The following is a 25,408-nucleotide window of genomic DNA, read 5'->3' on the forward strand; positions in this document are numbered from 1 at the left end:
TTTTGGCAATGACAGAGGCCAAACGTTTTCTGTAAGTCTTCACAAGGTTTTCACACACTGTTGCTGGTATTTTGGCCCATTCCTCCATGCAGATCTCCTCTAGAGATTTTCTATGCAGTTGAGATCTGGAGACTGGCTAGGCCACTCCAGGACCGTGAAATGCTTCTTACGAAGCAACTCCTTCGTTGCCCGGGCGGTGTGTTTGGGATCATTGTCATGCTGAAAGACCCAGCCACGTTTCATCTTCAATGCCCTTGCTGATGGTAGGCTTTGTTATTTTGGTCCCAGCTCTCTGCAGGTCATTCACTAGGTCCCCCCGTGTAGTTCTGGGATTTTTGCTCACCGTTCTTGTGATCATTTTGACCCCACGGGGTGAGATCTTGCGTGGAGCCCCAGATCGAGGGAGATTATCAATGGTCTTGTATGTCTTCCATTTCCTAATAATTGCTCCCACCGTTGATTTCTTCAAACCAAGCTGCTTACCTATTGCAGATTCAGTCTTCCCAGCCTCAAACCTCAGTTTGAGGTTGTGGGCAGGTGTGTTTTATACAGATAACAAGTTCAAACAGGTGCCATTAATACAGGTAATGAGTGGAGGACAGAGGAGCCTCTTAAAGAAGAAGTTACAGGTCTGTAAGAGCCAGAAATCTTGCTTGTTTGTAGGTGACCAAATTTCCACCATAATTTGCAAATAAATTCTTTAAAAATCATACAATATGATTTTCTGGATTTTTTTTTCTCATTTTGTCTGTCATAGTTGAAGTCTACCTATGATGAACATTACAGGCCTCTCTCATCTTTTTAAGTGGGAGAATTTGCACAATTGGTGGCTGACTAAATACTTTTTGCCCCACTGTATATATATATAGGCCAACGAATTGGTGTGGACTGGGGCTGGTGCACTTGGTTTCAGGGAACAGAAAACTCTCCCTCTTTCTTCCTCTTTTCAGTGTCCTGCTCTGACCGCAAAGGACCGATCTGGATGGAGGGAGGAAGGATGGAAGGAGGGAGGGCGGGAGAGGAGGAAGGAGGGCTGTGAAATGTGTGCAGTCACCAGCACATGATCTCATGACCTCACAGCATGCCCAAACATATCTGTTGACATCCTCACTTGTGGCCCCCGTCACCCCACCCCACCCCACCATGCCACACATACACATACAAATACACAGTGTCGTATGGCAGTATAGAAAAATGTGCATTGTTAAGTTGCTAATTCCCTGCTATTCTACACATTTTGAGTAGTGCACACACACACACACACACACACACACACACACACACACACACACACACACACACACACACACACACACACACACACACACACACACACACACACACACACACACACACACACACACACACACACACACACACACACACACACACACACTCCAAGTACCTACCACTGCACAGTGGAAATCACAATCTAGTAACCCCTAGCCCTGGGTTTGTTTCATTTCAATGGACTAGGCCCGTGCAAATTAATGTCCCTATAAGACTCATGAAAGAACCATCCCCTAACCTAAATCCAACATAAATTCTACATTTTCCAACAGTAGAGAAATCCATAGGCCTGAATCCATCTAGTCAGTGGCCTGACCATCATTTTTTCAGAGTTTCATTCAATAAGCACACCATGGTCCAAATTACACAATCTTTGCAGGAAATGTCTGACGAAGCAGAAGCACCCATGAGTGTGTCCCCCGTCCCCCCAGCCAACCCCATCCTCGCTCTGAAAAAAAAAAAAAACAGATCCGGTCGGACTGAATCAGGTTCCTCATTTTAGGGTTTAAAAGCTGAGGATCTGGTCAAGAAAGATCAGTCATCTCCTCTCCTCCAGCCGGTTCTAGCCTTCTGAATCAGACAAGAACACAGTTGTGAACACCACCATAGCAACCATGCAGCTGTGCTACGGACCAATGGCGTGCCTCGCTCTCTTCGCTGTCATTCTCTCGTTAACAGCCACTGACACTGGTAAGTACAGTCTGCTACTGTAGTGAATTTGGGGGGTATTGCCCTTGCAGGACTTGAACCAACAACTTTGCATATGTTCATCCAACAACTAAGATTATGCCAAGAGATCTGTAACCCTTGGCAAAGTTATTGGTTTAGCCCTATTTTTGTGTTTTATAAACTCTGTAAATACAATATTTTCTGGAATAAAATCAGTTATTACAAATTTGCTGTACTAGAGGAAATTAGAGCGGGGTGGTGGTGGTGGTGGTGGTGGGTTAAAACATGTTGTACTAAACCACATATGCTTCTTTAACTCTTCAGACGCCAACAAGGTTCACAACTGTTGCACAAAGGTCTCCAAGCAGAAGATCACCGTTCCCATCATCGGCGCCAGACTGCAGAAAAAGGCCCTCCCCTGCGTCAACGCTGTCATGTAAGAACCTCTCCACCCCAACAGAACACAGAACTTCACAAATCATCATGTATTCAGGCCCACTCTTACAACCTCCAGACAGACGAATGAATTAGGACAAAAGAGTAGGACAGCTGTCTCAATGTTGTCATCTTGTGTTCCGCACAGCTTCGAGACGGACAACGGAGAGACCATCTGCAGCCATTGGAAAGAGTCCTGGGTTCGAAAAGCATTCTTCCAACTGGAGTAAGTCCTCAACAATATAACCAATGAGTGATCAATAGTCAGTCCTATTCATTCATATACATAGTGTAGTACTCCCTGTAGACTAATCCTGAAATACTCACCGATTACATACTTTCATGGCTGGCTAGAGTAGGTGACTTGCATAAAGACCTGTACAAGCGCCATTAGTAGAAAAGACCGGACGTAAAAGAAATAAATGGTTGGTGGAAAGTTGAAATGCTTACTTGTGCTGCTGTTTCTTCTAGGATGGCCAGAAAGTCACTGGACACACAGGTCCCCACCGCCAACTCCCCCACCACATCCCCATAGAGGACGCTCTTCACCCTCATCATCATCATCGTCACTCGCTGAACTTGAGGGATGGCGTTGTTTAAACCTGTAATTGAAACGATAAACTATTACATTATTTATGCTAAAGAAGGTACATGTAAAGCCATCGAGATAATATGAGAGAAACTGGTGTATTTATTATTTATTGCCAGTTGAAGTATTTATTGGGTGTTTTATATGTAGATTGAATGGCTTTGTATGAATTGCAGTTTGCTATATGCTATTAACATTTTGTTCATTCATATGATGTGCATTTTAAAGTCAAAGGTCAACAGCCTATTTCCAAGTTGAAATAAACTGGAGATGTAAGAATGTATGTCAAGTATTTATACCAAATAAAACAACTGAATCCTTTGCTATCCCATCTTATAATCAATCCCCTTAGTCATTTCGTTAGAAACATGAGTCATGCGTATTGTACATTCTCCATTTGCATGGGTTAGTTGGCTTCACACTCCCATTCATCTCTTCATTCTGAACCAGATTTTGGCCGAATCGCCTCTACTTATAGATTCTTGCCGCCACCGGGCGGATTCAATTTAGCATTGCAGCTCCATTACATTCAACATGTATGGACCTTTCCTTATTTCATCTCTCTCATTTCACACTTGACTTCGAAGCTCCATCAGCTCCTAGGGTTTTGCGTTACAGTTGACGCAATTACGGTGGACGATTAAACGGAAATGAAAACCACATGGGAATATGTTGTGACCTGCTGCACCGGTGTAGATGGAAGGGGGGGAGAGGAAGTTCCTAGATGTGTGCACGATCTCGCACTCCTTTGACACGCGACATTCGGACGTTTCCTTTCAAAAAAAATATCCGAAGCTCCAAACGGACCATTATAGTCATTCGCTTCCCAGCTAACGGCATTATTAACGTTTCACCTGGAGCCTGTCTATCAAACGAGGTGACACGGAGGTTTGATGAAGCATTGTAATGACGGTAGTTCGCTTACGTTAGATGTTCGTGTCATTCGGTAAACAAGTCGAGCAAAATTATTCGAAGGATTATGCTAAATAATCACGAGTTGGAACCGCTAACGTAAACGTTACCTAAAGCTAGCTAACGTTACTCGCCGAACTGTTGGCCAGTGGCTAATCAACTGCTATCCTAAATGTACTGTACTTTTGTATTCTTGACAGGTGCAAACGAGCCACGGTAACATAGTGCGCAAGATGGGGTTGTCGTTGTCATATCCACTGGTGAACGAGCCAGAAAGTTATGTGGATCCGGATCTAAACGAAGGTAATGGCGTCAACAACCGTTAGTAGCTCAAATGCTGAATGAATAACCTGTGCATGGCTGGTGTACCATTCTTGTTTCCCAACGTCTCACCAGACTCCGACGAGATGAATTTTGCTATGGAATTGCACGAGATTAACTTGAGCTACACATACGACATGATCCAACAGAGGATTCGCTCTATCAAGGAGTCCGCCAAATTTGACAGTGAGTTTGGACCTCGTAATATTTGTTGTAAATATCCTATCAGAAATACTCGGGCTCCCAAGTGGCGCGGTGGTCTTTGGCACTGCATCTCCGTGCTAGAGGTGTTACTGCAGACCCTGGTTCGATCCTGGGCAGCGGCCAATCGGTTGGGAGGCCGGGGTAGGAGGTCATTGTAAATAAGAATTTGTTCTTTACTTACTTGCCTAGTTAAATACAAAAAAAATGTTGGACTTTCAAGAAAAACATATTGGTCAAACTCCGGCACAAATTACTGTTAGCTACATAAAACTAATCCCATACAGTCATTGAATCATCTTAAATCCCTGTTAGGTGCATAAAATTAACCCCATACAGTCATTGCATAATGCTAACCGGTTAAATTGGATTACTTTTCTCTATAATTTAGCCTAACAACAGGGTGGAACTGTATGGATTAGACAAACAGACCATCATCAAACATGGAAAAATAGATCAAACTGAGTGTATATACACTATCTATACAAAAGTATGTGGACACCCCTTGAAATTAGTGGATTTGGCTATTTCAGCACCCGTTGCTGACAGGTGTATAAAATCAAGCACACAGCCATGCGATTTCCATTGACAAACATTGGCAGTAGAATGGCCTTACTGAAGAGCTTAGTGACTTTAAATATGGAACTGTCATAGGATGACACCTTTACAACAAGTTCAGTTTGTCGAATTTCTACCTTGCTAGAGCTGCCCCGGTCAACTGTAAGTGCTGTTACTGTGAAGTGGAAACATCTAGGAGCAACAACAGCTCAGCCACGAAGTGGTAAGGTCACACAAGCTCACAGAACGGGACCACTGAATGCTGAAGCATGTAAAAATCATCTGTGCTCGGTTACAACACTCACTACCGAGTTCCAAACTGTCAGCACAAAACCTGTTTGTCTGGAGCTTCATGAAATGGGCTTCCTTGGCCGAGCAGCCGCACACAAGCCTAAGATTACCATGCGCAACGCCAAGCATCGGCTGGAGTGTTGTAGTAAAGCTCGCCGCCATTGGCCTCTGGAGTGATGAATCACGCATCACCATCACCAACTTCATGGCAACATTTTGTCCCTTTGCGGTTTCAGCATGACAATTCCCCCGCACACAAAGCGAGGTCCATACAAAATGGTTTGTCGAGAGATTGGTGTGGAAGAACTTGACTGGCCTGCACAGAGCCCTGACCTCAACCCATATCAAACACCTTTGGAATGAATTGGAACGCCGACTGTGAGCCAGGCCTAATCGCCCAACATCAATGCCCGACCTCACTAATGCTCATGTGGCTGAATGGAAGCAAGTCCCCACAGCAATGTCCCGCCCAACAAAATAATGGCACTTCCTGAACTTCATGTCATTGTTGGAAGGGGCTGTTTTCTTAAATGAGAATTACTACAAATTACTACAAAGTAACAGGGTGGAAAGTGATATCAGGGACACACAAATGTTAAATACAAATATAATAAATACAATAATCATGAAAAAAATATATAATTTTGAGAGAAATTTTAAGGACTATAAAAGAATGAAGGAAATACAGCCTTAACAGCCAAATGCTCCATCTTAACATAGGGAGGGCAAACCATATACCATTCTGGTATATCATCAAATAAGTCAATCACAGCATGTTTTTGGATTTAATACATTTTTAAAATTCCATTTATATTCCGAAAACCTTAGTGGAAAATGATGCCGTTGCTGATCTTGTTGACAAGACGATTGAATAAATAGCCTAATGTCACAACAGCTTTGAAGTTCCAAATCAATAACCACAATGCAGAAACAGTTTGATACATTGAAAACCCTAAACATTCAAATGTATTATCTACACATACATGTGCAACAATAGTAATCATATTTCTTCAATAATTTTTTTAACAACACCTTGTAAACAACTGCACACGCACCAAAAACCCTGTTTTGACAAGTGACAATATATTACTCATATTGATCAGGGGGGGAAATCAGGTTGTACGTGCTGTTGAAACGAACAACAACAACAACAGAAAACATGGAAACTGGATATCTTTTTTTACATCATGGATTAGAGGACAACCTGCAGAAGATGGACAGCTACATTTCAGTGTTGAATTTTGACATGGGGGTTGCCAAAACCAAGACAAACGCAACACTTTTATCAATTACTCCTAACGATATCAAGTTGATTTCAATAGAGGGAGAGGGAGGGGGGGTGGTTGCACATTCTGTTCACTAAGCACAACTCAAAAACCACACAGAGTCTGGGAATCATTTGTATTTCACTGGTAGAGGACAACGCGTGGAAGATGAGCTACATTTTGAAGTGTTTGCTTTTTTTGATTGACGCGAGTCACCAACGTGGCGAGTGTAATGTGACATTGTTCATCACTCCTATCGCTACACATTGAAACCAATAGAACGGCCCAAGCGTTTGGGTAGTATGTGCTGTTTTAAACGTACGTTATATCAAAGGCCGTACGGACACTAGGAATGACCTACACATGGTTGGTTTGACGAGGATTTGTAGAAGGCTTCTATCTATATTTTGGAATGGGGCGGATGTTGATTTCGGGAGGTTGCAATCACGTAAGAGGGAACAAATCACCTCCTCTGATAGTTAACTTCAACGAATCACAACCCGCCATAGGATATCAACGGTGACAATGGTTGGTTGCTGTTGAAGAGAGAGTTTGAATGTCGAATCCGTGTATCGGTGTGTGGCCAGCGATTGACTGTCCCCGAATTATCCGTGGCATTTGAGAAATCAAATAATAGCTGCGTTCTAAGTCCTGCGACCCCCCCCCCTGTTGACAAAATCAGCAGTACAAAACCAACGATATTGATCCGTTTTTAAGCAATTGATATTGTGTCATCATGTTTCCTATAAACTTTTCTACTTACATCACCAATCTGAAGTCAAAAAGGATCTGTACAGTGTGTTCAGAAAGTATTTACTACTGTGTTTTTATAAATGTAACCCGTGTGTGTCTGCCTGCGTGTAGAGTACAGCTACGACTGGAACACCAGTGTGTTGGATCTGAAGGACGAGTTCCCCCACTGGACAGCTGATGACCTGCTCAACCTGAGACGTCAGTTTGAGATTTTTGACACCAACAAAGACCGCCTGCTGGACTTCAGCGAGTTGTGAGTGAACGTAGTACACGCCGATGTGACTTTTGATGTCGTGGCTACTCTGTGGTATTTAGCTCAAGCCTAGGGGGCTGTAGGTGGCAGCACACGCACACAAATGCCATCTACAATGAGGTAGGTCTACTAGTAGTCTTATTGTGAATCGTGGTTTTAAACCATCACACTTGAATAAAGTGGCTACTGCGAGCACAGACTTACCTCCCTCTACCCCCTGACAGTTGCGCTTCCCTGAACATGGTCAACGATGCATCAACTATGGAGGCCAGGAAAGAAATGTTTAGTAGAGCGGACAAGGACAACTACAAGTCCATCAACTTCGAGGAGTACCTCCAGGTAGAGCACATGTAATGGCGCTGATGGGAAGTCTCTGCATCTACTTCCAACTCGGACCTCGTTGGCTCGTCTTGCACAACAGAGGATGTGTGTCACCGTTTTTCTCTTGTGTCTCGGCCTACATTGTGATTTATACTGGTCTGCGTTGTAACTGTGCTGTGTCCCCTCCAGCTGATGTATGACCTCAAGCAGGGCATGCCGGTCCCCAAGCCCCTCGAGAGCGAGGACGACAAGGACACGGCCACCGGTGACATCATCTGTGAAGTGGCCCGCATGGACACCTTCCAGCAGATGTGCTACGGGGTCTTCTGAACACACATACACACTCCTGATGACATGATGGATTTGTTGTGCCTTAACTGGGATTGAGGAAATGACGTTGTATAAATTGGCTTTATATAATTCAAAATGATTAAATATACAGTTGTTTTTCCCAACCTCTTGGTTTGTCTCAGGGGATCATTTGAAGTCAGGGTTCTGGTTTTGCACTGTACTGTTGAAGTCGGTCACATTCACAACTAATGCCCATGCCGTTGTCAGCTCTAGTTCTACAGTAATGTGACTCAAATAAAATAGTCAAGGCTGGCATTACCTCAAATAATATTTTATTTCTGCCGACCTTGAAAGAAACAAACGTTCAACATTTAAATGTAGAAAAAAATGATTCATTGAAGCCGTTGACTCAGAGGACCCCTGTAAGCTTAAGCACTACAGTCATCAACAACAGCAAACATCAGAGCTAATGCATTATATTTCAAATAATATCTGCATCATTTCACCACATTACTGAATGTTGGGATTACTGGTGATGTAGGAGAATGTTGCTGTGGCTGGATGTTTCTTTCAGATCGGGGTGGGGGGTGTTTCCCGTCACAGTCTTGCTGCTAGACATCTTCTTCAGTTCGGCGCTGCATATGACACAGAATATGAAACTCAGGACATTTTGAAGCAGACTCGCATGATTGTCTTTCTTTAGAAGGCAGTCTTTTGTACATGAAGACACTGGGTAAAACCTGTACGGCAAGTTCTATTGACATCCAGTCTTGTGGTTTTGGTGTATTTTGTAGTTCTGAAACCACAGTGTTTTACCCAAAAGGCTCAGACTTTTCTGTCTCCATCTACGAGGGCCGGCACCATTTGTCTCACTGGGCCATGGCTCTGGCTGTCCTGCTCTCACTCGGAACCAAAGCCAGGACACTGGTACTTTTCAGCTGACATTTACATACCACTGGCTAACTGAACTTTAACACCTCACAAAGCAACTGTTTTGATTGTGCAGAGGTTGTTGATTCTGTTCTTCACAAGTCCTCACTGTCAACACTAGCTATGAAAACACAATATCCTTAGTGTAACATCAAGGAGTACACACTAGTGTAACATCAAGGAGTACACACTAGTGTAACATCAAGGAGTACACACTAGTGTAACATCAAGGAGTACACACTAGTGTAACATCAAGGAGTACACACTAGTGTAACATCAAGGAGTACACACTAATGTAACATCAAGGAGTACACACTAATGTAACATCAAGGAGTACACACTAATGTAACATCAAGGAGTACACACTAGTGTAACATCAAGGAGTACACACTAATGTAACATCAAGGAGTACACACTAGTGTAACATCAATGGAGTACACACTAGTGTAACCAAGTCAGAGTACACACTAGTGTAACATCAAGGAGTACACACTAGTGTAACATCAAGGAGTACACACTAATGTAACATCAAGCACAAACATCAGAGTACACACTAGTGTAACATCAAGGAGTACACACTAGTGTAACATCAAGGAGTACACACTAATGTAACATCAAGGAGTACACACTAGTGTAACATCAAGGAGTACACACCAGTGTAACATCAAGGAGTACACACTAATGTAACATCAAGGAGTACACACTAGTGTAACATCAAGGAGTACACACTAGTGTAACATCAAGGAGTACACACTAGTGTAACATCAAGGAGTACACACTAATGTAACATCAAGGAGTACACACTAGTGTAACATCAAGGAGTACACACTAGTGTAACACATGCACAAACATCAGGCCACATCACATGCACAAACATCAGTCAGCCACAGTACACACTAGTGTAACACTGGTGTTCCAGTCGAAAGGCAGCATGTGTGGACTTATTAAGAGAAGTGTGTTTGCGTACCTGAGACGAGCCAGAGCCTTCCTCACCCATTTGTCCTTAACTGTGGCGCACACCTTTTTGTTCTTCAAGGTGTAGAAGCTACGACAAAACACACCATACATAAGCGTGTTTGACGCCAACGTTTGTAAACAATGTCAAACTAAAACGATATAGCCTCCACGTGGTTAATAGAACAACCATTTTTTTTGTACGTCGTGGATGGTCAGTCCTTGCGTCCATAGCTCTGTCTGTGAATTTGAGAGTGGTTATATTTCTGCAGGCCCATACCTCATCTTTTTACCCAATCAGAGGCGGGGTCACTCTTTGTTATTGTTTCAATTAAGGACTGTAGCTTTATACCCTTGACCCCATAGAGGTGACAAAATATGAGCATACATTCTAAGACTATGGTAAAGGTGTGTGTGTATACTGCCACACACACACATGCACAAACATCAGTGTCAGGGCTTACATGATCAGCGTCGATGTTGCACACCTCCTTGGAGCTCTGTAGTTTGTAGCCTTTTATCTGCTGGTCAGGCACAGGCTTCTCCTGGTACTCCACACAACAGTAACGTCTCCTAGGACCGTCTGAACACATGCACAAACATCAGTCAGCCACATGCCACACACACACATGCACAAACATCAGTCAGCCACATGCCACACACACACATGCACAAACATCAGTCAGCCACATGCCACACACACACATGCACAAACATCAGTCAGCCACATGCCACACACACACATGCACAAACATCAGTCAGCCACATGCCACACACACACATGCACAAACATCAGTCAGCCACATGCCACACACACACATGCACAAACATCAGTCAGCCACATGCCACACACACACATGCACAAACATCAGTCAGCCACATGCCACACACACACATGCACAAACATCAGTCAGCCATGCCATGCCACACACACACATGCACAAACATCAGTCAGCCACATGCACACACACACACATGCACAAACATCAGTCAGCCACATGCCACACACACACATGCACAAACATCAGTCAGCCACATGCCACACACACACATGCACAAACATCAGTCAGCCACATGCCACACACACACATGCACAAACATCAGTCAGCCACATGCCACACACACACATGCACAAACATCAGTCAGCCACATGCCACACACACACATGCACAAACATCAGTCAGCCACATGCCACACACACACATGCACAAACATCAGTCAGCCACATGCCACACACACACATGCACAAACATCAGTCAGCCACATGCCACACACACACATGCACAAACATCAGTCAGCCACATGCCACACACACACATGCACAAACATCAGTCAGCCACATGCCACACACACACATGCACAAACATCAGTCAGCCACATGCCACACACACACATGCACAAACATCAGTCAGCCACATGCCACACACACACATGCACAAACATCAGTCAGCCACATGCCACACACACACATGCACAAACATCAGTCAGCCACATGCCACACACACACATGCACAAACATCAGTCAGCCACATGCCACACACACACATGCACAAACATCAGTCAGCCACATGCCACACACACACATGCACAAACATCAGTCAGCCACATGCCACACACACACATGCACAAACATCAGTCAGCCACATGCCACACACACACATGCACAAACATCAGTCAGCCACATGCCACACACACACACACAAACACATCAGCATGCACAAACATCAGTCAGCCACATGCCACACACACACATGCACAAACATCAGTCAGCCACATGCCACACACACACATGCACAAACATCAGTCAGCCACATGCCACACACACACATGCACAAACATCAGTCAGCCACATGCCACACACACACATGCAGACCACAAGAACATGAATGTCAAATGTTCATTTCACTGTAATCTATTCTGTGAACTACAATGCTCGTCTTCTGATCTAACCTAACCAACATGACCCCACAACAGAGTTGGCAGGTCTCACAGCTAGACCTTATCAGACCTTGGTAAAAACAAAAAAGTGGTACGTGTACATGGGCAAAACTCTTAAACGGGTAAATTGGTTACCAGGTAAACTTGCATGAGGCTGAGGTTGAACTGAACATGGTCACAACACAGCAGAGAAGCAGGATTGTCTCCAGGTATGTGGGAGCCATGGTGACGGTAGACTAGAGAAGATACACCAAACGTGCCTACGGACTGATCCTATATACCCCTATAAATAGGTGTGTGCATGTGAGTGTGTGTTTGTTGACGATTCTGATGCATGTCAATCATGTCCTTCACTCCTATCCTGTGGTTTCTAAATTGAGGACAGGAAGCCCATCTCTGCATATATATATCAGTTGTTGCACTGGTTGTCGCTGTATGCTAATTTGTTCTCAGTCGTATAACCTGGTTACGGTCATATCATAGGTCCACACCTAATGGTGCTTGAATGGTGTGTGTTTTGACTGATATGCATACAGTAGTGACCGTACAAATCTAGGGACTAATGCATGGTCAAGGCCAACTCAGGCTCCCCTCGACTTTTCCCAAAAAGAGCATCACCCCACATGGGCATATTAAAAAGGTGTTTGGCTGTCATGTCTGATATTCAAACTCTAACATTCATGAGTCGAGCATCTTTTACAAGCTCAAGAATAGTCAGTAATAATATTATGAGAGCACAGGAGGTTGGTGACACCTTAGTGTGGCAGGTAGCCTAGTGGTTGGAGTGTTGGGCCAGTAACCAAAAGGTTGCTGGATCAAATCCCTGAGGTGACAAGGTAAAACATCTGTCGTTCTGAACAAGGCAGTTAACCCACTGTTCCCCAGTAGGCCGTCGTTGTAAATCAGAATTTGTTCTTAACTGACATGCCCTGTTAAATAAAGGTTGAATTGAAATGAAAACATTGGAGAGAACAGGCTTGTGGTGATGCCTGGAGCGGAGTAGGTGGAATGGTATCCAACACATGGTTTCCGGTTTGATGCCGTTCTGTTCCAGCCATTATCACGAGGCAAGCCTCCCCTGTATGAGAGTGTTTGTGGTGAAGTTATGAAACATTAGCAGGTTGTCAAAAAAAAAACCCTCGTCTGTACCGTGACCTATTTAGTGGTTCCTGCAGAAAGCTGACAAGAGCAAACCCAGATCACCTGACCTAGATCAAATAAATGCTATTATTGTGTTGTCATGCAGCACTGAACATTAGTCTCAATAACAAATGCCATGAGAAAAATATCTAGTGGGGAAATACAACTATGTGGGTTCGATTGAACCCAGAATCTGGTGCAGCACTATGAAAGAAAATACATTTGACCTAACTAGCGAAGATCAATAAAAAGTGCATGGTTCAAGTACATTTTTGAACAGTTTTTGAACAATATTAGCATAGTAGCTTCAAATCAATTGATTAAAGCTCAAATCAATAATAGTTTAATAGAACTCATCATTTGCTACTTCTGTGGCAACTATGACCATTTTCAAATGCTTTTTTTGTCATTCATTTAAGCCACTTTAAACTTTCCAATATATATGCAGCTGCTATTGAAAAGCCATCCACATACAGATTTCTGAGAAGTAGCCTATTGATTGTGGGTCAGCTACATGAAGTGTTTTTCACATAAAGTATTTGAGTAATACTCCAATCGAACAACATATTAGCGGGGGAGTGACAGTGTGGGAGTTTGGGACAATGTATTTGTATATATTATGGATACCCATTATATACCCATTAGCTGCTGCCTTGGCAGCTCTTCCTGGGGTCCAGCAAAATTAAGCCAATTTATACCATTTTAAAAACATTATAACACATTCACAGATTTCACAACACACTGTGTGCCCTCAGGCCCCTACTCCACCACTACCACATACCTACAGTACAAAATCCATGTGCATGTATAGTGCGTATGTTATCATGTGTGTGTGTGTTTGTGTGCGTGCGTGCGCGCGTGTGTGTGTGTGTATGCATGTGTCTGTGCCTATATGTGTTGCTTCACATTCCCCACTGTTCCATAAGGTGTTTTTTAATCTGTTTATTCAATCTAATTTTACTGCTTGCATCAGTTCCTTGATGTGGAAAAAAGTGCCATATAGTCACAGGTCTATGTAGTACTGTGTGCCTCCCATAGTCTCTTCTGGACTTGGGGACTGTGAAGAGACCTCTTGTGGCTTGTCTTGTGGGGTATTCATGGGTGTCCGAGCTGTGTGCAAGTAGTTCAAATAGACAGCTCGGTGCATTCAACATGTCAATACATAAATACAAGTAGTGATGAAGTTAATCTCTTCTCCACTATGAGCCAGGAGAGACTGACATTAATATTAGCTCTCTGTGTACATCCAAGGACCAGCCGTGCTGCCCTCTTCTAGGCCAATTGCCAATCTACTGTAAGTCCTTTTTTGTGGCACCTGACCACAAGACTGAACAGTAGTCAAGGTGCAACAAAACTAGGGTCTGTAGGACCCGCCTTGTTGATAGTGTTGTTAAGAAGACAGAGCAGTGCTTTATTGTGGACATACTTCTCCCCATCTTAGCTACTGTTGTATCAATATGCTTTGACCATGACAGTTTACAATCCAAGCAGTTTAGTCATCTCAACTTGCTCAATTTCCACATTATTTATTACAAGATTTAGTTGAGGTTTAGGGTTTAGTGAATGATTTGTCCCAAATACAATGCTTTAAGTTTTAGAAATGTTTAGGGCTAACTTATTCCTTGCCACCCACTCTGAAACTAACTGCAACTCTTTGTTAAATGTTAGTCATTTCAGTTAGTTTTTTAGCTGACGTGTATAATGTTAAGTCATCAGCATACATTACTCAAAGTTAGTAGCATGTCGTTAGTAAATATTGAAAAACCAAAGGGCCTAAACAGCTACCCTGGGGAATTCCTGATTCTACCTGGATTATGTTTGAGAGGCTTCCATTTAAACTTCCAGTGAAACTGGAGGGCGCGCAATTCAAATAAACAATCGTAAATATTATGGATTTTAAACATTACATTTACATTTAAGTCATTTAGCAGACGCTCTTATCCAGAGCGACTTACAACATTTATGTACATTTAAGTGTCACATATCGGCTGAAAGCTTAAATACTTGCTAATCTAACTGCGTTGTCCGATTTATAGTAGCTAGTACAGCGAAAGCATGCCCTGCGATTGTTTGAGGACGGCACTCGACATCAAAATATTTTTCCACAGGTACAGGTTTTATACATTCACATATAACAATTAAATATTCACTTACTTTTTGATTTGTCATCCAAAGTGTCCCAGCTATAACATGTAGTGCCATTTTGTTAGATAAAATTTAGTTGGCGCCATCGATTTGAGTAATCCACTCGTTTAACTTGCAGAGAAAGGAATCCAAAAATCTACCCCTAAACTTTCAACAAGTCAAAATACATTTCTATTTACTTCTCAGATACCCTAAAATGTAATCAAACTGTAATATTTATTTCGGAAAGAAGTATGTTCAATAGGAAACCGATTTTAGCATGCCCATAGTGTCTTCATGGTACATGCAATCAAGAATTTCCAAGACTGTGTCCTACTAAAACTGACTTTAAAAAAAAAAATTAAGTTACAAGCCTGAAACCTTGAACATAGACAACTGACACATTGTGGAAGCCATAGAAATTGCATCCAGGGAGCTAATTTTCAATGTGACCTTTCTCTTGCATTTCTAAGAGGATGGTCTCTAAACATTATTATTTATTTTTAAATCTAGTTGTTTTTTTGGGGGATTTTCTCCTACCATATCTATTGTGTTATATTATCCTACATTATTTTTACATTTCTACAAACTTCAAAGTGTTTTCTTTCCAATGGTACCAATTACATGCATATCCTGGCTTCAGGGCCTGAGCTACAGGCAGTTTACTTTGGGCACGTCATTCAGGCAGGAAGTGGAGAGAAAAAGGAGCCTAGCCCTAAGTTAAAGAATGCGGTGGCAGATGGCAGGGAGAGGTGAGGGGAGTGGTTATTGAGGGGAGATATCTTGCAGCCCCCTGGCTCCACACCCAAGCCTTATTTGGACTTCCTGCCCCAACAAGGCGAGGCTGTGAGTGAGCTTTACTGTAAAATAGCATTGTATCTGGTCAAACACGATTTTTTCCAGGATTGATAGCAGGCTGATTGGTCGGCTATTTGAGCCAGTAAAGGAGGCTTTACTATTCTTGGGTAGCGGAATGACTTTAGCCTCCCTCCAGGCCTGAGGGCACACACTTTCTCGTAGGCTTAAATTGAAGATGTGGCAAATAAAAGTGGCAATATCGTCTGCTATTATGCTCAGTAATTATCCATTCAGATCGTCAGACCCCGGTGGCTTGTCATTGTTGATAGACAACAAAACAATTTTCACCTCTTCCACACTGTCTTTATGGAATTCAAAACTACAATTCTTGTCTTTCATAATTTGGTCCAATATAAGTGGATGTGTAGTGTCAGCATTTTTTGCTGGCATGTCATCCCTAAGTTTGCTTATCTTGCCAATGAAAAGGTCATTAAAGTAGTTGGCAATATCAGCAGGCTTTGTGATGAATGATGGTTCAATGAATGATGGAGCCGAGTTGGCTTTTTCCCCCAAAATGTAATTCAAGGTGCCCCAAAGGTTTTTTACTATCATTCTTTATATAGTGTATCTTTGTTTCATAGTATAGTTCATTTTTGTTTAGTCACATGATTTCTTCATTTGCAGTATGTTTGCCAATCAGTTGGGCTGCCAGACTTATTTGCCATACCTTTTGCCTCATCCCTCTCAACCATAACATTTTTCAATTCCTCATCAATCCAAGGGGATTTAACCATTTTTAGAGTAATTTTTTAACTGGTGCGTTCTTGTTAGTAACTGGAATAATCAATTTCATAAATGTGCCAAGTGCAGCGTCTGGTTGCTCCTCATTACACACCACAGACCAGCAAATATTCTTTAAATCATCAACATATGATTCACTACAAAACGTATTGTACAACCTCTTATTACCAGCCTTTGGAACTTTGGTTTTCCTAGATATGGCTATTATATTGTGTTGACCTTCTACAAATGCCTCTTCTGATATTGAAAAGTTCAAAGGAAAAGTTAGAGATTGTCTAACGGTCTCTCACATAAGATCATATTTTTTTGCTGAAATATCTATATCAGCAGTTGAATTTGTGTACTCTGAAATGGTGCATTGCCATCCATAAACTGTCACCACAGTGTGCTGATGTGGAGGAAGGGGTGCCTGCAGCTGTTTTAAACAAGATCAGAATTTCTCAGCGATGTCTGAATGCATGGCTCACTGTGCCCTTAGGTAGGATGTTGACACACTCATCTCAAGGTTTTCACTCACCCTCCACCCACACCCACACCCACACTCCACAGCCTTTTTGTCAATGTTGTAGTTTTAATCATAACCAGTGGAGGGGGATATGGTACAGTAATTCAAATAAAAATACATGTAATCTGCATGAATAGATTTAATATAATCTCATTCCATTCTGTATTGTTAGATTTGTCAGTAGACGTCAATGATGTATATAAACACTAGATTGCGATTTGCTATGTATTGGCCAATGAGAAGCTTTGAAGCCTCCCGTCGGCCATATTGGTACTCCTCAGAAGAAGCAGTCCTTCATAGGAATGTACAGTATTTCAATTAAATGTTTCAAGGACAAAATAACATGTATTTAAGTATTATTTGGTTGTTGTGGGGACAGTAACATAAGTACTCTCAAAAAAATGTATTTTTTTATTTGTATGTTTAACTCACACAATGTCATTTAAAAGTGTGCATTACGTTGTCTGTAATAGAATAAACATGGTTAAAATGAATGTAGACATCAATAAATGCATTTCTATAGCTTCCAAAATCTTTTGTACAATGGTGGGGGAGTAGTAAAATGGAGGTGCGGTGGCAGTCATGTAGTGTATGTATAAATCATTGATAGGCACATATGCAAGCTCTTGGTCTCTGTCTGACCCTCTCATGTCTGTCTGTGTCATATCTGCACTGACTGCCTCTGGTGTTCATTGTCCGGCAGTCTTTAACTGGCCCTGGTGTTCATTGTCCAGCAGTCTTTGACCTTGTGCATCCCCCGCACCTTGGAGTCTTTTGGTATACTCCAGTCAGCTATCTCTGACCCTGGTGACCCCCGAAGTCTCAGTCCTTTGGTACAGACTGATAAACTCCAGAATGCAGTGGAATCAGAGCAAGCCTTCCAGTTGATCTGTAGACTATCATTGACTTTGATGAGCCCAGTCCTGGAGATGTGTCAGATAGACCCATGCTTTGATCATCCTCAGTTTAGGCAGAGAGAGAAGGAAGGAAAACATGGTGGGGAGGTCTAAGTGTAGCACAAACCAATAGACGTAACCTTGAACCCGGAGCTCCCAGGTTTGGGTTAGAATCAGCCAGTAGAAGATGGTGAATAACACCTATAGAAAGTCAAATGGATCAAGCAGGTTCAGAGGAACTCTCCGTGAGTTGGTCTATCTTGGTGTTTGTCTCTCCCTGTCTGTCTCTCTCTCTCTTTGCCATTTCAAAACACAGGGCCTTGTTGTCCTCTCATCCTTGAAGAACTGAGAGATAAAGAAGGCAAAGAAAGAAGTGATGATTGGTTATTTGACACTTCCCTCCTTCACCCTCCTCCTGCATGTGTGTGAGTGTTAGTTGGTGTGAAAGAACAAACATGGCGGAGGGGGCTGTCAACAGACAGAGACAGGAAGTCAAAGGTGACGAGTGACGGATCTCAAAACCAACTTCCTGTTGGGAGAGTCCACTGTTCTCTTCCTTATTTTTGGTCTCCTCTTCTCTCCTTTCTGCTCTCAAAGCTTTGCTATGTAATACCCAAGTTAATGCTTTGTTAACAGAGGGCTGGTGTAGAGCTGCTTTGTAGTGTGTGTGTGTGTCTCCTGTCTCATCAGTGCAACAAGGGCCTGACATGTGCAATCATCTGTTTACATCGAATCCCCAAGTAATCTCCCTCATAACACAGTTCACTTTGTTTCCTTCCCCCTGCTCACTCAAAGAGACATCAACAGAGGGATCCTTCTCTGAGAAGACACCTTTCATCTCTTTTGCTCACTCACTCTTCCTCTCTCTCTCTCTCTCTTTCTCCCCTCCTCTTTCCCCACATCCTCTGCCACTTTGATTTATTGTGGCTCTTGTGCCCTGTAATCATGTGTTTGTTTTCAGTAACAGTGGGAAGTGAATCTGTGTTTATGTAGTGGTGCTCCTATACAGTGGCATGTGAGTGGTGATCTGTGTTTGAATTCAGCGTGAATGTTGTCCAACACGAAAGAGCTAAATGTTTGCATAAGCAAAACACGTGTGTGTGTGTGTGTGCGCGAGAGAGAGAGAGAGAGAGAGAGAGAGAGAGAGAGAGAGAGAGAGAGAGAGCAAGAAAGAAAGTCTTCCCTGTCCACATATGTCTTGCCTTGGGCCTCTCTCCCACTCGCCCTCCCAAAATGGTGGAAAAGGCGGGAGGGAGTCCCTTTGAGTTGCCCACCCGCACACTGTGTCCTCCGCTCACCTCTCTCCTGCATGGGCTGTGGGGCAACAGAAGCTGCAAAGGCGTTGCCTTCAAACTTTCAGTGGAAGCTCGTGTTCCTCGAGTCCTCTCCAATTGAACAAGTACTGTGTCATTAAGTGTGAATTACCAGCAACGATTTAGATACTAGATTACAATGAGTCTCATTCCAGAATGTCACACGCACACATACAGCGGAGGATCCTCTTGACTGACATAATTAATGGCTGTGGAATAGTGGTTAGCCCTAAGCCTTTTTCCTTGATGAATATCATCCATCACCAGAGCGACACAAACTACCAAGACGGATGAGAATCATAGTACATTCCCTCTGGAAGTAAGGGCACGCTCACACAAACGCACACCCAAGACACACACGCTTTGGAACTATTAGTGGTTGGTTATATATAACCATGTGAGTCGTGTCGGAGACCTCAGGGTGTGCGAGAGAGGGAGATGTTGAGAGGTGTGGTTTGGTCAAACGTACACATACAAACACGCACACACACACATGCGTGGGGTGAGAGGCAGGATGGAGCCTGCGGGGTCACCAGGTGACCTGAGAGTGTGCGTCGCAGACTGTGCTGACAGACAGACACAACCAAGGCCACCACGGAATCTACCACCACCCCACAGCTCTCTCTCTCTTTTTCCTATCTTTCTTTCCCAGTCACTCACGGCCTCTCTCTCGATTTTCTCACTCACTCTACCCATCTCTCTCTTTCCCTTGGGACTGCAGTGATCTGTTCATTCTGCCTTAGTGTACCAGTTGGAGAGAGGGAGAAAGTGTTCCCCTGTTCCTGAGGAGCGAGCCGCCAACAAGACGCCAGCACAACAGATGGATGGATGGAGAGAACAAACGTGTTCTGCATCATATCACTTCACTTTACATAACCGCACACACTGACTCACGCACTCACAGATACCCACACATAGATGAACGCGTAAAAAGTTATCTTTCTACCACATGCTAACAAGGAAAGACAGCAATAGAACGAGAGGGAGGGGGAGATGAAGAGAATTAAAGAGGGGAGAGGTTCCCTGGCTGTGTTCTTTTAGCGTCAAAGTAAGCAAACAAATAAAAGGACACACACTCCTGGGTTTACTGACGACATCTTCTGCTGCCCTCTTCTTCCTCTGTTGGCAACTTAAACCTTTTCACACACACACACACACACACACACACACACACACACACTCCTGGGTTTACTGACGACATCTTCTGCTTCCCTCTTCTTCCTCTGTTGGCAACTTAAACCTTTTTTCACACACACAGACACAAACACACACACACACACTCCTGGGTTTACTGACGACATCTTATGCTGCCCCCCTTCTTCCTCTGTTGGCAACTTAAACCTTTTTTCACACACAAACACACACACACACATGCAGCAGATACATTATGGCAGAGGATTGCAAGGGGATTTGACCTCTTTAGTCCTTTCATCAGAGCATATGAAGGAAAAGAGAGTAGAGGACCATCATGCTAGACTTGATGCACCTGGAGTCTTATTCCGCCAACTCTCCCTCAGAGCAGCCGGTGGCTCAGTGGAATCACGTCAGCTGTGTGTACACTCATGCGTGTGTGTGTGTCTGTGCTCCCTCAGAGTGGTGTGACAGATGCTAGCGATCCCTAGGTCTCACCACTACGCCTCAGGCATGTTAATGATGCTCCGTTAACTGTGGGCTCTGGTCACACGCGTGAACATACACACACACACAAATATCTGCTACCCTCTTTCTATGTTTGAGCCCCAATATAATAGCACAGATTGTGCTGTCTGTTAACCCGTACTCTTGTTCGTGGAGTGCACGTGATATATGAGGAGGTTTTTGAAAGGCCCCATACAGAAGTTCCACTAGCAACACTTCTGTCCTCTCCTTCTCCTCCTTTGTTCTTCTGTCTTAACCACCCACATATCTTTTACATCCCTGGAGCCTTTACCAGACCTGCAGCTCATACATACATACATACATACATACATACATACATACATACATACATACATACATACATACATACATACATACATACATACATACATACATACATACATACATACATACATACATACATACACACATACATACATACACACATACATACATACATACATACATACACACATGCACACATACATACATACATACATACATACATACATACATACATACATACACACATACACACATACACGCATACACGCACACATGCACACATGCACACACACACACACTGAGAGAGAGAGAGAGAGAGAGAGAGAGAGAGAGAGAGAGAGAGAGAGAGAGAGAGAGAGAGAGAGAGACCAGGTTGCTGTTGACCAGGATGTTGCAGGTACTTCATGCCCGACGCGATGCCATGCAACATGCCCACAAACTGGATCACTGTGAACTGACCGTCGTGTTTATAACACACAGAGAGAGAGAGGGCAAGCGAGAGTGAGACATGCTATTTGAAAATATCTCGTTGCCCGAGCTCCTTACACACACAACACATGTCCAACATCTCTCCATACACAAGCATCCCCCTATCCTTCTCAGCGATGTGTCTACAAAGCAGTTAGACATATATTTGTCACACTATTACAGGGCCCTTCTGTGAACTTCTCCCCATGACTCCTTTTATCACTACTTCTATGACGAGTACCCAATGGTGTCTGTGGGAGGCATGAGGAGTTAGTTGGAGATTTGAGGAGGGGGTTTGGAGAGGGCCAAGATGACTTCACTGTGGCTTCAGGAGCTCTTCTGGGGGTTAGTGGGTTTGGTGGGTTTAGGCTTTCTAGTTATTAGGGGAAGGTAAAGTATCCCTAGGGGTTAAGGGGTGCTCACACACACACACATACACACACTCTCACACACACACACACACACACACACACACACACACACACACACACACACACACACACACACACACACACACACACACACACACACACACACACACACACAATATAGATGTGTGGGCAGTAGGAGCCATCTGGGGCCCTATAGGAACAAAACATGTGTGTGGGGGCCGAAGGCTCGGGGCCGCAGTGGGAGTTCACTCTTCAGATCTGGGAATCCCACAGGAGAATGGGAACACCATCACGACGGTCATCAATCAAAACTACACTGACACAAACGAGCCTGAACAACGGCCTGCAACTCCATAATGTCACTGTGTCACCTCCGACCCGTGGCGAGGGTCTGCCCACTGGCACCCCCTGCCCTCCACGGCTCGATGTGATTGGACACCGACTCCACAGCGAAGCTGCCACCCGCTCTCGGCTAATTGGGTCTTTGTGAATGCGCAGTCTGTCGTGGGTTTGGAGGAAAACGAGGTGGTGAAAACGGCATTATGGTCTGCGGCGGTGAGTGACGGGTCGATGTGAGGCGATGGGTTTCGGTCTCAAAGCACCAGATGCTCTTCCTGGTTCCATTATGGTGCATTATGGGGGACGGGATGGTTTCGCCTGAGCAACCGAAATGACACAAAGGCGTTCAGAATAGGACCCTGGAGAAACACAAACACACAGCACCCTGTACTAAGGGCCCCGCCCGGACCTGGGAATGGCCCCATGCACCGAGATGGAAAGTGTATGGCGAACACACATACAATTCAAATATACAGGTCTCACACACAATAAATTATCCCTCCGTCTCTAAATTGAGGTCAGCACAAAAGTTACACACTCTCACTCGAGGTTGAACATGTTTCAATATGACAAAAGGCCTCTAGTCGACATCACAAACTCCCTAGATAGAGCTCTTAACAAATCACACGCAACTCGCGTGACCCGGTCGAAAACAATATTAGACGTGGACAGGACGGAATTAAAGATCGTGGACTACCAAGTCGGGGTTGGGATAAACAGCCGTAACAGGCTATAGTAAAAGACCTGTGTCTCTTCTCTTAAGAGACATCCACTGTGTTGCTTTGTGCAGCCACTCCATTGAGAGAGAGAAGGTGTGGGAGGACGCAAACCCCTCTCTTTGTTCTTCCTCAACGCTTCTACAGCCTGCACAGGATGGAGGCAGACTTTATTTCTGAACAGTGTGTAATAATGGCTGCGGTGCGTGCCTGCCTCGGTGGACTACCTGTATACGGTCGATGTAAGCATAGTATGACCTTTGCCAAGGGGTCTGGATCGTTATGGCACGGTGGTGCGCGTGTCCCGTTACGGCAACGTTTCTGGTGTTCAGACCCTTTTTATGTTGACAGTGTCACTGTTCTTATTGTGTAGTTGTCCATAGCCTTAGGCGGGTTTGGGGAGTAATGGATTACATGTAAGGGATTACAACAAATATGTAACTGTAATCCGTTACGTTACCCGGAAAAACACTGTAGCCGGATTACAGATACTTTTGAAAAACTATATGATTTCTTTGAGGATTACTTTTAAATTCAGAAAGGATATTTGGGGAAAAAAAATATTTGACACATCTCTGTTTTCTCAATGACATTCAAATCAACATTGAAAAAAAGGAGAACGTGTAAGTTTGTTCCAGCTGAGCGAGTCTGACCACAAGTCAGAGATCACTATGACGACACACCTAATGGGTTTGACGTATCGTGTAACAATAGCAGGAATAGGCTTTTGTAGGATACAGTCCAAGCTATGTCTTCCAATGGTGCGACTGCTGTCGGCATCCTAAGATTATCCAACTTGAAAGAAAGCTTGGAGGTAAGGATGACAGCGGTGGTGTAGACTACGGCGATATGGATGTCACTTATTAATGATATTTACAAAGTGCATTGATGTGAATCACAGTGCTGCCCTCTCATTTAGCCATTTGCGCCTTACAGATTGTGGTTGTTGTGGATGGCTGTTCACAAATCTAAATGTGCATTTGAACCCAATAATCGTTGAATTCAGGACGTTTAAGTTGCTTATAAATCATTGTTTTTGAAACCAGTGGACAGTCAGTGAAAAATGTGCTCTTGCAACAGCTGCATAGTGCGGATCCCAGTTTATGGAATAAAAGTGGGGCTTTAATTGCTCAATCTATTTCCATTGGCCTAATGGACACATGTTCAAACTGGCACACATTTGATAGCCTTAAAGGGGCAATCTGTAGTTGCTACATCCATTTTGGGATTTATAAATTATATACATTAAAGTGAAGATATAATGTAATAGTATTATTATATGTGTTAGAAAGCAAAGGGTTAGAAAAAGCCTACATAACCAACCCATAAAATTACATTTAGATGTCGTTCCATTGGTAACATACATTTTTGTCTTCTTGCCTCTTAAGGGGAAAGTCATCTCAAAGTAACTAAATGTTACTCTACCTTTATTTAACCAGGCAAGTCAGTTAGGAACAAATTCTTATTTACAATGGCAGCATACGAGGAAACACTGGGTTAACTGTCGTGTTCAGGGACAGAGCAACATATTTTTACCTTGTCAGCTCGGGGATTTGATTCGGCAATCTTTTGGTTACTGGCCCATCGATCGAACCACAACCTGACGTAATTATTGCTGAATTTGGGTAATGCAAAAGTTACGTTTTTGATCACAATTTTTGGACAGATAACTAGTAACAGTAACTGATTACATTTAGAAAGGAACCTACCCATCCCTGGCCTTAGGCTATTGAGATAGATCAGCATCACCCCAGATCTCACTCCCAATGGAAGAGTGTCAGGTAGAGAGAGAGAGATATTAGCTAAAGACAGGGGGCGCTATCTCCCTCTTGTTTTTCCTGCATCCTTGTCAGTGAGTCATTGTAAATGCAGCAAGCAACAAACAACCTACTTTTGACTGGGACGAATGTCAGTTCAACGTCTCGTTTTGATTTACATTTCAACTAACATTAATTCAATGTGAAATCACCAAAAAAAAGGTCATTATGCCATTGGACTTAACAGTTGGGTGGAAAAAAAGAC

At 43.4% G+C, this 25,408-nt stretch overlaps 2 protein-coding genes and 1 long non-coding RNA gene across 7 annotated transcripts; 2 read left to right on the forward strand and 1 right to left on the reverse strand.

The window, feature by feature from the left end:
• The first annotated feature begins 1,826 nt into the window (after window positions 1-1,826).
• Window positions 1,827-3,309, forward strand: LOC124041563 (C-C motif chemokine 4-like). Its single transcript, XM_046359288.1, has 4 exons — window positions 1,827-1,980; window positions 2,284-2,395; window positions 2,543-2,620; window positions 2,866-3,309. Exons 1-4 carry the CDS (start codon window positions 1,905-1,907, stop codon window positions 2,927-2,929), a joined length of 330 nt encoding a protein of 109 aa, XP_046215244.1. The 5' UTR covers window positions 1,827-1,904; the 3' UTR covers window positions 2,930-3,309.
• A 286-nt stretch (window positions 3,310-3,595) lies between these two features.
• si:ch211-122l24.6 (uncharacterized protein LOC557261 homolog) lies at window positions 3,596-8,313 on the forward strand. 5 transcript variants are annotated; one of them, XM_046359282.1, is made up of 6 exons: window positions 3,600-3,860; window positions 4,096-4,198; window positions 4,292-4,402; window positions 7,396-7,537; window positions 7,762-7,876; window positions 8,048-8,313. In XM_046359282.1, the coding sequence occupies exons 1-6, from the start codon at window positions 3,708-3,710 to the stop codon at window positions 8,186-8,188; spliced, it is 765 nt and encodes a 254-aa protein (XP_046215238.1). In that variant the 5' UTR covers window positions 3,600-3,707; the 3' UTR covers window positions 8,189-8,313. The 5 variants fall into 5 exon arrangements, with proteins under 5 accessions (XP_046215239.1, XP_046215238.1, XP_046215241.1 ...); XM_046359285.1 differs by having other exon boundaries at window positions 3,755-3,871; XM_046359284.1 differs by having other exon boundaries at window positions 3,761-3,895.
• A 1,698-nt stretch (window positions 8,314-10,011) lies between these two features.
• On the reverse strand, window positions 10,012-12,318 carry LOC124041564. The gene is made up of 3 exons (XR_006839963.1): window positions 12,120-12,318; window positions 10,498-10,616; window positions 10,012-10,124 (listed from the first exon to the last, which is right to left on the reverse strand). It is a non-coding gene; the product is annotated as an uncharacterized LOC124041564 (long non-coding RNA).
• Window positions 12,319-25,408: the final 13,090 nt, after the last annotated feature.

This window comes from Oncorhynchus gorbuscha, linkage group LG08 (genome assembly GCF_021184085.1).
Source record: "Oncorhynchus gorbuscha isolate QuinsamMale2020 ecotype Even-year linkage group LG08, OgorEven_v1.0, whole genome shotgun sequence".
Classification (NCBI taxonomy): domain Eukaryota; kingdom Metazoa; phylum Chordata; class Actinopteri; order Salmoniformes; family Salmonidae; genus Oncorhynchus; species Oncorhynchus gorbuscha.